At 45.1% G+C, this 18,153-nt stretch overlaps 2 protein-coding genes across 2 annotated transcripts; both read left to right on the top strand.

Annotated features, from left to right (window-relative positions):
- Positions 1–31: 31 nt before the first annotated feature.
- Positions 32–6,168, top strand: LOC120688519 (guanine nucleotide-binding protein subunit beta). The gene is made up of 6 exons (XM_039970868.1): positions 32–423; positions 550–644; positions 2,690–3,114; positions 3,972–4,335; positions 5,061–5,174; positions 5,735–6,168. The coding sequence occupies exons 1-6, from the start codon at positions 315–317 to the stop codon at positions 5,768–5,770; spliced, it is 1,143 nt and encodes a 380-aa protein (XP_039826802.1). The 5' UTR covers positions 32–314; the 3' UTR covers positions 5,771–6,168.
- A 1,564-nt stretch (positions 6,169–7,732) lies between these two features.
- Positions 7,733–8,904, top strand: LOC120693082 (deoxyuridine 5'-triphosphate nucleotidohydrolase). Its single transcript, XM_039976486.1, has 3 exons — positions 7,733–8,078; positions 8,170–8,261; positions 8,370–8,904. Exons 1-3 carry the CDS (start codon positions 7,765–7,767, stop codon positions 8,612–8,614), a joined length of 651 nt encoding a protein of 216 aa, XP_039832420.1. The 5' UTR covers positions 7,733–7,764; the 3' UTR covers positions 8,615–8,904.
- The last annotated feature ends 9,249 nt before the right edge of the window (positions 8,905–18,153 follow it).

Here is an 18,153-nt window from a genome sequence, read left to right as displayed (position 1 = left end):
CACCCCGAAGCGAGCACGCCCACCACGCCCGCCCCTTCCTAAACCCACCGCGTCCCCAACAACTCACACCCCAACCTCCCTCTCTCGGCTCTCCCCATCGCGCGCCTTGTCAGTTTCTCGCCGCAGCCGCCACCGCCGCCGCCGCGGGTTCGCCTCCTGCTCCTCCGGACCCCACCGCCGCTGGAGTTTCCGAAGCTCCGCCGCAGCCATTGGAACCGCCCCCCGGCCCCCCTCCATGCGCGCGTCCCGGTAGATCCTCCACCACCCACGCCGTCGCGCGAGCACCCGGCGCAAAGGCTAGCCGGCGGCACCCGATGGCGTCCGTGGCGGAGCTCAAGGAGAAGCACGCCGCGGCGACGGCGTCGGTCAACTCCCTGCGCGAGCGCCTCCGCCAGCGCCGGGAGATGCTCCTCGACACCGACGGTGAGGGCCCGCCCTCTCTCGCCCCCTGCTCCTCTTGCTCATCGTCGGGGATCCTCTCGCGAGTTTGGGGAATTCACGGGCACTCGCTGATTGGTGTGTCTGTGTGTGCGCGACTGTGCCGTGCAGTAGCGAGGTACTCCAAGGCGCAGGGGAGGGCGCCGGTGAGCTTCAACCCGACGGATCTGGTCTGCTGCCGCACGCTGCAGGGCCACAGCGGAAAGGTTGTTGACTTGCTCTCTCACCTCTCCACTTCGGCACAGCTATTTTGCGACTTTTCCTTTACTTTCTGTTTCCTCGTGCGCAATTTGGAGTGAGAGTCCGGAAGATGGGTGAGCTCCTTTTTCTTCTTCTTTTTTTGTTTTGCTTTTGCGGATTGCTGAATTTGGAACGTGTGGTCAGTAATGGTAGCAACTCGTAGCTGCGTCATTGTTCTTCACGAGTAAAAACTCGTAGTTGCTTCGTTGTTCGTCACGGGTAAAAACTCGTACCTGCTTGACTTAAGCTTCAACTTGTGTTTCATAATTTTTGATGATTTCGTCTAACTTAGCATGGATTTAGCACTGTTCAAGTCTCTGTAGACTCACTGTTGTTGATTACAGCAAAATTAGCTTGTGGTTTGGGGAAATCATGATGCCATTTAGGAAGAGCACAAGCTCAGTTGGCACCTAATCCACTTCATGCACTTTTCTTTTTGTTACAAAATGCAGTACTATAGTTCGAAATATCCGAGGCATATATGGTTTTTGAGGTTGTTTGGTCCTCCCTTCATTTCAAAATTTGAAGATCTTACGCATTTGAGGGGAGAGAATTTTGAGTGTTCAATTGCTCATTAAACTTGGGTCCTGTAGGAAGCGTATCTACAGACTTATCCAATAAGCGAGGTTGACCCTACCAAGTTGTAAACTTTTGGGCATTTTTCAATATATAGCTTGAACTTGGTTCTTAACAGTAGTGATTTGAAATTTCATCTGTAATTAGATAATACATATCGTGGTAAAATCTGTGGTTAGGTTAAATTGGAGCGCAATTTTGGGTTATGATAATTGTTAACTGACCCATATAGAACTTTTAGAAACTGAGAGGACAGGACTCTGGGATCAAGGTTTGTAAACATTTGTCCTCATCCATCAGTATGTAGGTTTGGTCCTGTAGGATATGAGATTCTTCTAGCAGGCAAGGCTAATCTTACCAAGTGAATAGAATTATGGGTGTTCTGAAGTACGTTAGCACAGCTCAGTTCTGGTTATAGCGATTTCCATCACACCCCTAATCTGATAATATTACCTCAGAAAGAATGCATCCTTTTTGTTGAATGAAAATGCAAATTTTAAAGTATTAGCTAGGACAATGCGTACCCATTCCTTCCACAGCCCTCAGGCAAAAAGAAGTCAACTCTAGTACCTATTCATCTATGATCCAAGGGGAATCATTGATACAACTGGATATGTGTTAAACTGGGCCAAACACGACACAAACATTGTCACTGTTGCCACTATAAGTGTTGAACTAGTGATAGCCAGGGTTCCAACATGGAAAGACTTCCCTTTTGTTAGAAAAGAAATGGCGAAAATTTTTGCTATTGCTTTCGTATAATCCTATTTCACCTGCAAGCATGTTATTGGTTGAAAACCAATTGAAGTACAGAATGTGAACAGTGACATTCATTTATCAGAATGATATGTTTGCTTCTTGATGAGTTTGTTTTTTCCCCCCTGAAATTTAGCGCACTATCATTACATGGAGCCAGAGTGAGTAATGAAGCAAATTATACCATTGTGAGGTTGATGTTTTAAATATGCTACAAGATCGATGCACATTCTACTGCAGCTATACTCTAGCACCTCACGAACCCATCACTGAAGTATTAGTAATTGGTTCTGTTATTTGGTGGGTTTATCTATGTAGAGTTTCTATGTGTGAGGGACAAAATTTTTTACATCTAGAGGTCATTTAGAGGTCATGTTAAGTCATCCCTGAGAAAGGGATAATGTTGTCATTCCATTGTCCTGATCTTTGATGCCGATGCTAAAAACTAGAATATTTGAGATTTATTGCCATTTCGCTAAGACTATGATGCTAAAGTTTTGAACTTCTGGTGCTTTGGAATTCCAACTGTTCTAACTTCTAAGATCCCTAGATTTAGGTTTTGTGGTTGTTCTTGGAAATTGGGCACTTCAGGTATCTTGTTAGGGTACTAGTTTGCAAAATTGCTACATGAAATGGTTATGTGGTGCTATAACTAGTATTAACCCAGAACTCGTCACAGGTATATTCTCTGGACTGGACTCCTGAAAAGAATTGGATAGTCAGTGCATCACAAGATGGAAGGCTAATTGTATGGAATGCATTAACAAGCCAGAAAACACATGCCATAAAGCTGCATTGCCCATGGGTGATGACGTGTGCTTTTGCACCCAATGGCCAGTCAGTTGCCTGTGGTGGTCTAGATAGTGCATGCTCTATTTTCAATCTTAACTCGCAAGCAGACAGAGATGGGAACATGCCTGTATCTAGAATTCTTACTGGACACAAGGGCTATGTATCATCATGCCAATATGTCCCAGATCAGGAAACTCGCCTTATTACAAGCTCAGGCGATCAGACATGTGTTCTGTGGGATGTTACTACTGGCCAGAGGATATCAATATTTGGAGGTGAATTTCCATCAGGGCATACAGCTGATGTTCTAAGGTAATTGCTTGTTGTTTCAGGACTGTGTTTTTAGTGTTGTTTGTACTATCACAGATTTCCCTCATAACTAATATATATCTTCTCACTTGATAAATGTTCAATTTAAGCTGGTGGTACAATAGATTGCTAGCTCTACCAATATGTCAATACTTGATGACAAAAAATACTGCTATTGCTTCTGAAGTCTTGTTTGAGGACTGATTGTTATCTCCTAATTATTATTTGATATCTTTTCACTTGATACATTTTCAGTTTAAGCTGGTAGATACTAGATTGATAGCTTTATCAATATGTTGAATATTTGATAACCAGAAATGCCACTATTACTTCTAAAGTTTTGTTAGCTAACTGATTGTTATCATCATGGAGTTGCATAAGTTTTCTCAATAATGTATTGAAAGGATCATGCCACTGCCGTTTAGCTACTTAAATAAATGATGGGTTTGTATTTGTTGGCTGCGACAATTGGACAATGCATACTTTTTTAGCACTGGGTAATTAGTAGCAACAAGTACGCAGGCTCTTCAGCAGTAGCACAAGGAGGCATTTTGTTAATGCTCTTTCCTTAAAGGTTGCTGATATTACATCACTTTTTCCGGATGAATTTTTTATCCTCGTAGAATTAGGCACCACTTACCAACTAGTCTAGCTAGTGCATGCAAGGCAAATGCATTATGCCTATGTGGCAAATACATCAACATCAATGAGATTTTGTAGCACGGTTATGTTGATGCTTTACAATTTTTTGCTGAAAATGCAGATTTATTTGGTCGCCATTGAAATTTTGAGTTTGCTAATACTTTTGCTTGTCTATAGGTTTGGTTTTGAGTTCTCTGATCTTTCCGTTTCTTTTTCAGTGTATCCATCAACTCATCAAATACAAATATGTTTGTCTCTGGCTCATGTGATGCAACTGTGAGGCTGTGGGATATAAGAATTGCAAGTCGGGCTGTTCGAACCTATCATGGACATGAGGGTGACGTTAACAGTGTGAAGTTTTTCCCTGATGGCCATAGGTTTGGTACTGGCTCAGATGATGGCACATGTAGATTATTTGACATGAGAACAGGGCATCAACTTCAGGTTTACAGTAGGGAGCCTGCTAGAAATGATAATGAACTACCTACTGTTACATCTATAGCATTTTCGATATCAGGAAGGCTACTTTTTGCTGGGTACTCCAATGGTGACTGTTACGTGTGGGACACACTTCTTGCCGAGGTTTGTATTTTTGGCTATTTTCCATGAAATTAAATACAGCTTATATTTCGAGGGAAAATTAACACCAAGAACGCAAGAATCAACGCTGATCAAACTACTGCTATATTAACTGTTCCACCACAATTTTGTTTGCTTCTATACTTTAAGAAGTGACATATTTGATTGTGGTACAGTTTGTGAACCATATAAATTCAGATTTGACTAGTGATATTATCTATATTAGATAAACGTAACTCCGTTGCTATTCAGTTTATATAGGCATGCAAATATGGTTTGCTTTTATCAAGTGAAGATTAGCCACAGGGCAAAGCAATGCAGTATGAGGAATTATTTGCCTATATTTTCCTTTGAGATGCTCCTCAGCGAAATGATTACATGGATCAACTTCTCGAAAATTAAGTAGCCTAGCTACTGTTCCTCCTTTTTAGTGCATAAAGCAACCTGCATACAAATTTATAGGCTGCTGCTACAGATTACTCCCTCCGGTCAGTGAAAGGTGAAGATTTAGTCATCTAAAATGAGCTAGATGCAAGTTAAAATTCATGTCTGAAACATCAACATAAGTTTGAATTGGGCCAACTTGATGTGTAATTGATTACCTGCATGTAAAAGCATATCTGACTTCAAGCTATTGTGAAAGGCTTATGGCAGCCTCCCACCATTGTATATCTGCTTCCCTTTATTGCTGATTTATTCTCTTGTTAATATTTTTTAAAATTTCTCAGGTGGTACTTAATTTGGGAAACCTCCAGAACTCCCATGATGGTCGGATAAGTTGCCTTGGAATGTCATCTGATGGCAGTGCATTGTGTACAGGAAGTTGGGACAAAAATTTGAAGGTAAGGACATTTAAGAAAGTTTTTTTTTCATTGCCTACTTCCTCAATGGCGTAAACTTTTTTTTATGTCCTGGAACTAACAGTTCTACTAGAACTTATGTAGTAATTGTACTACATGGTATGATTATATGCTCTTGGTTAAGCCCTTTCCAATGTGTCTTCTTGTGCCTTGCCTGAACTCTTGTGAGCCTTTGTGCACCTTTCGTTATCAATTTGTATTCCCAAGCCATAACCTTCCTATGTGTGCGTGCGTGTATCATAAGTCAATACTAGTTAGGATATAAGGTTACAAAGTTTGCAATGTTTTGCCCAAGTAATCTGCAAGTTAGATTAAATCTTACATGGCACTGATTAGAAAACTATTGGGATCGAAATAGTAGTACTTGTTAATACCTAGTGTGGATTACGCTCTTCTTTTTCCCATTCATATCATATTTCTATTGGTAACCCTGAGAATTACATAGCTGAGTATAGCACTATCATATGTAATCCCAGATAGAGAATGATTTGGAGTGAACTTCAGCTTCTGATCTTAAAGTTGCATCTTGTTGAAATTTGCAGATTTGGGCCTTTAGTGGACACCGGAAAATAGTTTGAAGCCACATTTCTTCAACATGTTGTATGTTTCGTTATCGCACCTTACGAATGGTGATCTTTGATCGACTTGACTTGTTCCAGGGGATCGATTTGTTGTTTTTGTAGTATAGCATCTTGTGTAATATGCCAAGTTTCAATGGGAAAAAAGGAGCAATTTCTCGGCAAGACATCATGTGCTGTATCTTGTTGAGTTAGTGTCTGTTGATACTGTTATTACCATAATATCAGCAACGTGTGACCTACCCTTTCTTTGTACAACCTTTTTCTCGTTTCGAGTTGGAGAAGTAGCATGTATATTCCGAAACCAATCTATCAGTTTGATCTTTTGCCAAATTTGGAACACTAGCTTCCTGTGACGATTTCCACGTTTAGTAATGTTGTATTCTTACCAGGTACTAGTTATTTGTGTGTTTGGTTGAGTCACTGCTGGTGTTCCCCTTGACTTTTCTCCATTTGTTTGATATCAAAATTGATGTACACGTCATTTCTAACAATTTAGCTATTCTTGGTACAAATGGCAAGGCCGAGCAGGAGAAACGGAGGTATAAATACAAAATTGTTTCGTTAGACCTATTGACTATTCACTGAATAGATTTTTAAAGTTGAATACACATTTGGATTCAAACAATGATTCGTGCGCATACTTGAGGATATTCGAATTTTTACTTGTATTCATTCAGTTTGACAATATGGATGCAAATGTGAAAAATGCACTATTTAATCCGTTTCCACCATGTAAAATTCATGGACCTGTCGATCATGTGGCATTTCTTGTTTATTAAACCTCTGCTTTGGGAGGAGTGTCAGGTATAGGCAACCACAAACCAAAGCTTGGAATATTGGCCCTGTTTGGATCCATGGGTTAGAGTTAGATTGGGGCTCATTTAACCTAAAACCTAAAAGCATCCAAACAGGTGAGTTAGATTGGGTTAGATGCATCTAACCCACCCAAAAAATTATCCCATCCAAGGAGTGCTTATTTGGGTTAGATTAATGGGCCCACTTTTTTCCCTCCCTAGATCTGTTTGTGGCCGATTCGGTCCCCCTCCCTCCGCACGATACCCCCTCTGCAACGACCGCTCCTCGCCGCCCCCTCCGCACCCCCCTCTTGCCCCACGCCGCCCAGCGCGGCCGCGCTGACCTCGCCGCGCCGGCCGTCCTACCGAGCTGCGCCGCCGCCCCTGGAACCTCGCGGGCCTGAAAGATCCGCCCACGCCGCCCAGGACAGTCCAACCCCCACGCTGCCCAGGACCCCCACGCCGCCCAAGACGGCCGTGCCGCCCGGCCGTCCCTCGCCGACATCGCCGCCATCCAAGATGCGCCGGTCGTCCTACCTTCGTGGCCCTCCAAGCTGCGCCCCCCCTCTCCGCCCCCCATCGCGTCGCCCATGAGTGTTCGAAGGAGGCAAATGATTAGTAAAGTGCATTTATATCAATCTAACCCTTGTATTCAAACATATACTCCCTCCGTCCCAAAATAAGTGTAGTTTTAGAAGTTGGGCACGAAAATTAAGGAGGGGTAAAAAAGTAGAGAGTGCACATGAAACGAGAATGGGTAGAGGAGAAGAGAGATAGAGATAGAATTGTATTAGAAAGCGAGAACTACACTTATTTTGGGATAAATTTTTGAATCCTAAAACTCTTATTTTGGGACGAAGAGAATATTTAGCTAGAGTTAATTGAGAGATACTTTAGCATTAGAAACTAGCTCTAACCACAATATCCAAACAGGGCCATTGCTTATCTCCTCGCAATATTGGGAGCATGAGCCTTCTCACTTATACAAAGTTAAAACACATCATTGAAATCTGGAATTATCATTTGAAAATCCAATCAAATTTCATTATAAAGTAGAGCAATCTGCAGCAGGGATTCTTTATAAGAAAAAAAAGAATGACTGATGGCATTAAAATGGGAGAAAGCGGAGATCGAGACGGCGAGACCAACCCAAGTACCCAACCGTCCCAGGGAAATTTTGCGCGAGCGAGGGCAAATATGGCGGGAAACTTTGGCGCCATCTGTTCCCGCGCCGCCGCCTCCCTATTTAGCCCGCGCCACCGCCGCCGCCTCCTCCTCCCCTCAACTCCAACTCCTCCCAGAATTCTCCCCTTCTCCCGCCGCCTTCACCCAGGAACCCTCTCGACCACAGCCATGGCCTCATCGAACGGCGCCGCCGCCACCGACGCCGTCCAGGAGCCTCCCCAGAAGATCTCCAAGCTCGCGCCCCTACTCAAGGTGAAGAAGCTCTCCGACAAGGCCGTCCTGCCGTCCCGCGGCTCCGCCCTCGCCGCCGGCTATGACCTCTCGAGGTACGCGCTCTGTCGCCGCCCGCTTCAATTGCCAAGAAGCCCTCGGGGCCGCGCGGATCTGTTGACGGTTTGTTTCTTTGGTTGTGGCCAGCGCGGCGGAGATGGTGGTGCCGGCGCGGGGGAAGGCGCTGGTGCCGACGGACCTCAGCATCGCCATCCCGGAGGGAACCTACGCGCGCGTGGGTGAGCGACCAACCGTCCCCGTTCCCGTTCCCTCTTCTTTTCTTTGTCGGCTATTCGCCCCGCAGGTGTTTGACGAAATGCCTGTCCGGTCTGTTTGTCCTTTTGCAGCGCCGAGGTCGGGGCTCGCGCTGAAGCACTCCATCGACGTGGGCGCCGGCGTGATCGACGCGGACTACCGCGGCCCCGTGGGGGTCATCCTCTTCAACCACTCGGACGCGGACTTCGCCGTGAAGCCCGGCGACCGGATCGCCCAGATGATCATCGAGGTGATCGCGACGCCGGAGGTCGCGGAGGTGGAGGACCTCGACGCCACGGTGCGCGGCGAGGGAGGGTTCGGATCCACCGGCGTCTGAGCCGTGTCGGTCTCTCCGCTCCAAGGAGGGACGGTAGTTCATCAGTACCCACTCTCTAGGTTAGTATGGCGATGCGAGTAGGCAGCATTGGTGTGTCTTTTGTTGGCTGTAAGAGCTCGTGATGTTAAGGTGGCACTATCCTGCAATTGAACATGTCGAGAAGTTTAGGGTTGCGTCGGTAGCTGAATGCAGGAAATGCTAAGAACCTGTTTCTTCAGTGATGTTACTGTGACCTAGTAGTGTTGGGGTCATTTCTGAATATCTGCAGAATTGCTTGCGTGGCTGCGTCTGGTTTTCCAATCTGAAACGATGAAATGAACTGGAAGTAGACTGCGTTTCTGCGGTCCGACCGCCTGCAGAGGAGCAGATGGTTCGAGGTGCACTGCAGGACCATGGGGCAACATACAACTACACAAGGGAGAGCTTTTTACCCCGTGCTGAACTCCGCATTCCATTATCCTGAAAACATGAAGATGGCCTTTTCTACGGCCAACATGAACGAATTGCCACTATGGCATTCACTCTGTTTTTTTTATCAAAACAACACTTATTCCACAACCAAGTACTTCTTCTCCCACACGATCTCCCCGAACTGCTGGCTCAGAGCTGCCTCAAATTTTCAGTCCCAGTCTCCCAGATGAACACAACGGCGCTCCTCGGTCCTCGCTTTATGCACGTCGTTCTCCCACACGATCCCCCCGAACTGCTGCGCCATCCCCGCCGGGTTCTTCTTGCTCCGGAAGACCTTGTTGAGATACTTAAAGGAAGAAACTTTGAACGTGGCAAACCTGCGACAACTGAACCGCAAGAGATGTGTACTCACCATTAAGCCGCAAAGGAAAATGAAAAACCATTGGGGTTCCTTTTTTTAGAAAAAGGAAAACTTTATGACCTCTGCTACTGCATGCAACTAATTTTTTAAAGAATTTTACATCTCACAAGCTAATAAAAAATAGAAAAAAGAGTGTTGGGATAAAAGCAATAACAATGCACTAATTAATCCCTCATCTTGTGATGAGGAAAACATCTACCAATAGAGATGCGGCGGAGTAATAACGATCGCATGCACAAAAGACAACGATTTACATGAAAAACCTCCTCAAGGTGAGGAGTAAAAATCAACAGGACCAATTGGTCCACTCTAAGCTTCCATTATAATCAACAAACGGTTACAAGGAGTCTTCTATAGAATCTCTAGAAGAATACACTAGCAGCAGCACATTCACCGTGATGCAAAATTGACATCAACATCAACAACCACAACCATCTAACAAGAGGTATGACAACTGTCAAATAGAGAATCATAGATTCTATGCCCTTTGGTAATCAGTACATATCTCACAAACCATAGGTACACCGTGCACAAATTTTGATAGGCAAGTAGATATATGAGTCCCCTGACCATTCACAAATTTTCAGCTCAATCGGACACCGTTCCACCACCTAAACAAATCATCTACCGAAACTGCTCAGTGATGAAATTGCAGTCACCCGAACTGACGGAACCCCTCTCAAATCTGATGCTCTATTCAACCAATCCTCAATCCAACTGACTAGATCAAAGTAGTCTAAGAGTATAACAAGCTTACAATGTTTGGCGCAAATTCAAGCACATTTAAACCTCCATTTACTGACTTAAAGCAAATCAGTTTAGAGCACCAAATCTGGGCAGATCTCCTTCTCCTCCTCCTTCTCTCTTGTTGTTGCAGGGCCGTTCTAATGTCTTGGGGGCCCTGGTGCAAAACAAAAAATTGGGCCCATGCCTAGGTTTAACAAAAGCTAAATAACCAAAATGCATTTGGATTCATAGTATAATTATATTTGTTTTGCATATTAGCACGTAATATAATTATTAACGCTAAAGAAAAGGGTGAACATTGCCAAGAAAGAGAAGAGAATCGGAGATACGAGATGGGGAGATCGCGATTCGCGACAGGAAACCAAGCGTCTCGACGGCCTCGTTGTTTCGGCTGGATGGCTTCTCGGCTTCTCGCGGTCGCGGACTCGCGGTCTTGGGAGTTGGGGCGAGGGACGACAGGCGATCTCAGAGGCGGAGTCTCGAACTCACGTTCACATACGGAATCACGGACGGGATCGAAGGCAGCCAAGCAGGTTGGAGTGCAGCGATGGCTGATGGGCTTCAGTTGTTGGGCCTAAACCCCCTAAGGGGAACTATAGATGGGGGCCCAGTGCGGTCGGGCCACTTGCGCTGGGCCAAAACCGGGCCTGCGTTGTTGTGTGTGTTCTACTCTCTCTCCCTCACTCAAGTGACGTTCAGGGATAGGCTGGTGAGGAGCTAGGTTTTTTTTTATGCTTTATACTTTCTTTGAAGTGACCTCAACTGTTAGATCAAGCATCAAATCAACGGTGCACAAGCACTGGACTTGTGGGCTGTTTTGCTAACTTTGATTGGCTTCAAATGATCAAATCATCCTCCATGTGGAGGGATAACCCAACAAAGAATACAGAGAATTACTTGAAGCAATCAAAAGCATAGTCAGAACCATTGAGGTTCTGCTGTCGTTTTTTAGAAAAGAAAAAACTACATGGAACATAATTTGCATGTGAAATATGACCATAACCTCTACTTTCAAACCTAGCCGATCTGATGCTCTGGCTCTGCGGAAAGGTAAGAGCTGCCTCAGACGGCATCACCAGTTGGGCTAGGGCGCCAGAGCATCATGAAGCTTCGCTGCGAGCTAGCCATGTGAACCATGACGAGGCCTCTCGCTGTGACTTCCTTTTAGCAGCCAGCAGCTCTGCAGCAGGAAGCACAAATAGTAGGAGATGCTCAGAGACTCCGAGTGCACACTGGGTCAAATGCCACATGCAATGGCAGAACTAGCTCAGAACAGTGGTGCTGCAGAATGCAAGAGGATGGGAGCACCTGCATGCTGCAGTTGATCTTGGTATTGAACTATTGATCTTGCAAACAAGCAAACCTCACCACGGTCGACCAGAATCTATGTTTTGATCAGCGAATCCCTTTAGAACTCCAAGTGTGTTTTCAGAGTTTTGAGCTATATATCATTGTTTTTCACCATTTACATTTTGATTTTCATTCAAACAACTGTTGGGATCAAATGCACAAAAGTACCTAACAAGCACTTACCTTCAAAAGGCTGGATGAGAAGAAAAAGAAAATGCAGATCTTTGTATCAGGTTTCTTAAAACCTGTTGCCTCCTGCTCTCACGGCCGCAACTCAAGGAGCACTCACGCCTTGAGACATCGCCACGTGGATCAACAAGGGCAGGCAGAGGGTTCACAATTTCGGCGGGATTTCACCGAATTTCGGTGAAATTTTTCGTTTTCGGACTACACCGGGAAGCAAATTTCGGTCCGGAAAGTGCGTGATTTTGGTTTCAAATTCAAAAATATGAAAGTCAAACTTTGGTAAAAAACGAAATTTGGAACAGTAAAAACAAAATTGTGAACCCTGGGCAGCACTCACGAGTCACGAGATGCCTTTGCATGTTGCAGCAGCTAGCTCGGTTTGCGTGCAAAGCATAAATTCAAATAAAAAATGCTATATTTCACAAACCAATTATCCAAATTAAATTTCGATTGCGGCGTTGTATTTTTTACGTTGAGATCTTCAAAACTAGACCACTCTTGACTATATTTAGATAATATTTTTATAAAAGAATTTTATTTATTTTAAAACATTTTTCTTTACTACAGTATATTATCACGTTCTGAAATATATTTTTTCTCGAACCAACTTTTATTTTGAAAATGGAATACATTCGGAACATTTCTTTCTATTGAATATTTTTATTTGTTTTTGAACAATTTATATTCTTTAGGTGGAATAATATTTGTAATGAATGTGAGTCCTGTTCTACATACCAAGTTTCTTTGGTATATGAGATGATTCTTAAACACAAGTTGACTTGTCTTTAATGTTTATTTTTCTAACTGAGGTGCATGTACATCAAGAGCATCACGAGGAAGCCAACATATTATTCATTGTGGCTGAGGTATTTCCAACCATACATCATAATATTGTGGAAATTATGATAAGAGTGTTTTTGTTTGTGCCAACATATTATTCATTGTGACCGAGGTATTTCCATACATCACACTATTGTAGTATTGTGGAAGTTCTGATAAGAGTGTTTTTGTTTGTGCTTTTTATTTATCTATGTTATATGACCAATATGAATAATGCTATCTCTATGTGAACTATTATCGCTGTCAACAGGAATAATAATTTGATTTAGTTTCAAATTTGCTCCGATGTATTAACTTTTTTGTCATGTATATATGTGTTGTATGTCTTGGGTAACCAGTAGAATTATGTACGAATGTTAAGTTGAGCCTTTCCAAATTTATCATGCCTAAATTTATTCTCCTACAGACAGCCAAAAAATAAAAAGTGTGATAGGGCACGCAAAGCGTGCCGTATGTTCTAGTTCCGATCAAAAGCATATCTGCATATCTGAAGCTATAATTTGTTCCTGCCTGGTTGTCCAACTGTTTGGGGGCTATGGAAGATTTTTTTTTTTTGGAAAGTTTTCAGAGGTCGCAAATGCTTGGTGGGCTGGGCGCGTAACTCCTCATCACTGCATGACAGCAAAGGCCTAGGGCCTAGGCTTTGACCAAGAAAGAGGCCGAGAGCTCAAACCTGAAGCTCTGCTGCTCCTGCTGGCCTTGCTGCCGTGAGCCATGAGCCCATGACCAGCATTGCCTCTCCACCGTGGAGCGAGCGCCGAGCGCCTCTTCAGTCTTCACTCACCGCCGGCCTCTGTCTATTTAACGCAACCGATCGAGACGAGAGCGAGGGCACTTTCCAGTTTCCACCGAGTCTTCAGTCCCTTGGCCAGCCATGGCGCGCTCCCGCGAGACCCTCCTCCTGCCCGGTCTCCTCCTCGCCGTCCTCCTCCTCGCCGTGGCCCCGGGTGACGCCGCCGTGGTGCGCGGCTGCCAGCCCGCGGTCCTCGCCCCGACGGTGGGGCTCTTCTGCTCGCGCGGCCTGCCCGCCGAGTGGTGCTGCCAGGCGCTGGCACACTCGGCCCGCGTCGGCGGCGGCGCGCGCTGCCTCTGCCGCCTCGCGGCCGAGGAGCCGCTCGTCCGCGCCGCGCTCAACGCCACGGACCTCCTCAGGCTCTACGCCGCCTGCGCCGCCCGCGGCCACGCGCCGGCGCCGCACGCGCCCGCGGGCTCCGCCTGCCAAGGCGGAGGCGCGCCCGCCGCCGGGTCGCCCGCGGACACGTCGGGCTGCGCGACGGCGGTCCTCGCCGACCAGATGGAGCTCTTCTGCGGCGGCGGCGGCCGGTCGTCGGCGCCCAGCCAGCCATGCTGCGAGGCCGTGGTAGGCTCCGTCCGCAGGGGCGCCGACGGCGTGCTCTGCTTCTGTCACGTGCCGGTGCTGAGCAGCAGCTTCAGCGTCGACCGGATCTCCAGCCTCCACGCCACCTGCGTCGGTTCCGGCCCCGGAGCCGCCCGCGACCTCGCGGACATGTGCCCGAGCCGTCGGGGTGCCGACGGCCGGGTGTAGCGGCGCGCGGGCGTGTGGCTAGCTACCTGGCTGGTTGCCAGGCTAGGTGGTTGTCAGCCGCCGGCCAGCCACCGCGATCCTGACGGAAAAACGTCGCCCGTGCACCGCCGGCGCCGGCAAAGCACGTCGTGTTCCTAGTTCCCGTAGTTGATGCCGCAGCCTAGTCTGCTGCTAGTAGCTCCATCGTTTGCGTTTCATTCTCTTGTTCAAGCGTGTACGTGTGTGTGATGGATCTGTGCTCTGTGGTGGCTTTGGTTGTACGTGGTGTTGCATTTGTGGATGTGCTATTCAGTATGTAATCGTTAGTTGTGTGCTATCGTTAGCACTGGGGTGGTTAACGTTGTTTGTATCAGCTCATGCCTAGCACATCTCTTCTTCGACCAAATCGCAGCAAATATTTGATAACGATGCCGTTCGGCAGAGGCACGGGTCACCCGTACCCATGCATGCCCACAACTTACCCATCCCCAATTACCCAGCACAAAACAGGTAGGGTAATACCCACCGAGCATGGATAAACCAATGGGTAAGAGGGGAGAGAATATGACATTAACCTCGTCGGCATAATATTGGTGCGAGCATGGAGACTGGAGCCGTGAGAAGAGCAAATCGCTACACTCGAGCATGGAGATATGTGTTTGAGGAGAGAGAAATCTGCCTTGCGCGAAAAGGGGATCGCATGCAACTTCTCGCTGCAGGCTGCTGGCCCTGGCCAACATTGATCGGGTACGGGTGAAATGGGTAATATCCTCTGTTACCCTACACATACCCACAAGTAAACGGGTAATCCATACCCTCCCCAAAGATCATGGATATGGATTTGGGTACGGGTACTGGGTATCCAGTGGCTACTCGAATATTTGAGCACCAATGAAACAAGGCTAGTAGTTGTGTTGCCTATGCTATCTCTGCTCCTCTAGGGCATGGGCAAGGCAAGCAATGGCAACGCGCCACTGCGCATCTGTGCCGCAGCAGACTATACCTTGCAGAGGCAACGGAGTGATGACGATGCGAGCTGCCGCGGCGCCACTGCTACGTGCCGGAAGAGGCAACCACGACCACGACCTGCAGGCCGGCTTGATGTAACTTTCACCCAGGACGCACGCCATCCAACTGTGGCGAGTACTGTGTGACAATAGCCCAAACAACTTAACATTTGGACCACCAAATATTTTTTGTGCTGTTAGATGAAGATTCAATGGCTGATGGCTCGCCATCCTCTCGCCCACAGTAATGGCCGACGCCCAACGCTATTCTGCCTTCTATATGTGCAGTAGCTTTTTCCATGGGATCTTTCCATGTTTAATTATTTGTTTTACAACAGTATGAAGACGCTATCTTGACTAAAGACAACCTGCTTAAAAGGAAGTGGCATGGTCATTCACCTGTGCTTTCTGTACTAGAAATGAAAATGTGAAACAATTTTTTTCCGATGTGAGCTGGAAAATTTTGCGTGGAGGTTGATTGCTCATGTTTTTAGGTTTGCTTGTCGATCCAACTCTTTTGAACAGCTCTGGGTTTGGGTTTGCTCCCTTTTTGAAAGTTTGGTTAGCTTTCAAACATAGCCGCCGATACCATGATGACTGGAGGACTGCTGGCTGATCTGCTGGCGATATTTGCATACTTGGGCCGGCCGGTAAGAGGTTATATATGTCTATGCAGAACAGGCGGCAGGACATGCCTTTGCCGGCATGGCAGAAGCTTTGCCTTGAGCTCAGCCATATGTATGAAAACGCCACCTCCCATGCATTTCTTGCACAGCTGCTGCCCTTTGAAATTTGAAATTCCATAGCCAACTGGTAAAAAGCATGCTGATTTCAGCTAATTTAATAATATTACTCCCTTCGTTCTGAAATGTAGGTCATTCTAGGATTTTTTCAACAGATTATGGAGGTGGAGAAAAGACTCTCTTACCCGTAATTATTAAGCATTGGGACTCTATTTGGGTAATTAAATATATACTAATTAAAATATCATGCTCTTTCTCATGCACATTCCCTACATGCACCTCCCCCTACATGACTGTATGCACGCCTTTCTATTGCAAAAAACTCGAAAACGATGTACAATTAAGATGGTTTGACCCACTTTCAAGCTAGAATGCCTTATATTTGAGTGCAAAATTTAAACTTTAGAATGCCTTACATTTTAGGACGGAGGGATTATGTGAGAGAATAAATCAGAATAAGCCGAAAGCAGACAAGCCGAACAGAGGGAGCTCACCGATTGTCTGATTCCATTGCAGTAGCAACATACCTGGAGGTTCATTACTGCAATGTTTTATCTATAGTGTTCTCTTTGTACAACATCTATATATATCCCTTTGGGGGCTACTACAATAATACAATACAGATCACAGTTTCTACCCAATCGTTTTCATTCTGAAGATTAGAAAAAAGGGCGGGACAGCTTCAAATAAACAAGTTGATTTCCAATGGCTAGCATCGGCATCGTTAGCAGCCGGCCTGCAAAGCACCAAATTTGGTTTCTGTCCAGGCTTGCTTAAACCTGCATACAAAGCTCAAGTTTTTGGAAAGTTTGCAGAGGTCGCAGCTGCCGTGTGGTAACTCTCCATCGCTCTCCACGATGGCAAAGGCTGTGGCTTTGACCGAGCGCCCAAGCCTCAATCGGTACGTGCTGGCTGCCTGGCTGGTGGCTCCTGCGGTCCTGCCTTGAGCCACGGCCGGCGCGCTCTGGCGAGGTCCTCCTGCGCTGGCACCGCCACGGTGCACGGCTACAATCGCGTCCACCGTATCGCTCTTCTGCTTAGGTGATGCGTGGTGCGCAATGTGGATGTGCTCTTCACTTCTTCAGTTGTGGACTGTGCGAGATCGCGACACATGCTTGGCCTTGCTTCGCTCTTGTTTGCTTCAGTTCATGCTCAGATATAATGGTTCTTGGATATCTCGAACCTGATGCCTTGTTACTATGGCCAGAGTCTGATTATGGCCACCATACTCCATCTTATCTTACTATTATTAATTGGAGGCTCCTTTGAAGTCTCCACATGAAGCCACTTAGGATCATATGTGAACACTCTAAAAAAAATAGAGAAGTCCTAAAAATTCTCACAAAAACTAGAAATATCTAGCCATCCATTTGACTACTCTAATCATAATAGTCATTGAATATGTTATCTTTTTTTAATAAATTACCAATATCTGCCATTATAAAAATAGACTAAAGCAACTGTCTAAACGTGTATCTAAATTACCCACCTCTTCCATTTAAAAAATCTAAAGAAACTCCCAATCTTCGTGTAAATTACTCACCAATGCCATTAAAACAATAATGCAAAATGGCCCCTAAATTTATATATAAACTATCTAATTATATCATTATTAGAAGTTAAAGTAACCCCTAAATCTGAATCTAAATATTATAATTATAATAAAGTATTAAAGAATTTTAGTATAAAATTCTACATTACTATTTCTATCATTATTATACTATTATTTATATAAATATACTATCCACGATGAGTGTCATAGTGTATTTATGTACGATGAAGAGATAAGAACACTAATTCATAAATAAATAGTTCAATTAACTATATATATATATCAAATACACATGGAGGTGTGGTGTAAAATAAAATCTATTACAACTATATTATGATAAATATATATTTTATAGTATGTGTTACAATATTTAATAGATGCGAATGCGTGAGATAGATAATTATAGTTATTAGTTATATAATTTTTTTTTTGAAATAGCTCTAATTAGCCCATGCGGGAGTATGGGTTGATAGTTTAGCAGCGGCGGAATTGGAGCGGAAATTTAAGGGGGGCCAACAAATATATGAAATACTTAATTTCGATCATAAATTTCAGCCGAAGCTTAACTTCGTCTTCAAACATCCAAAATGATCATTCCAGTTCTCAAACTTCTCTGTCCAGTTCAATTTAATCATTTATCCTATGTGGCATGCTATGTTTGACACGCGTTGTCACTTCTAGTCAGTTATGGTTCATAGAAATCAATATTTCTATAAATTTGATCGCTATAAAGTTTCATCTTGATGAAACTAAATGA

Source organism: Panicum virgatum, chromosome 9N (assembly GCF_016808335.1).
Source record: "Panicum virgatum strain AP13 chromosome 9N, P.virgatum_v5, whole genome shotgun sequence".
Classification (NCBI taxonomy): domain Eukaryota; kingdom Viridiplantae; phylum Streptophyta; class Magnoliopsida; order Poales; family Poaceae; genus Panicum; species Panicum virgatum.
Note: the sequence above shows the minus strand (reverse complement) of the source record. Positions and strands in the feature narration are given on the sequence as shown.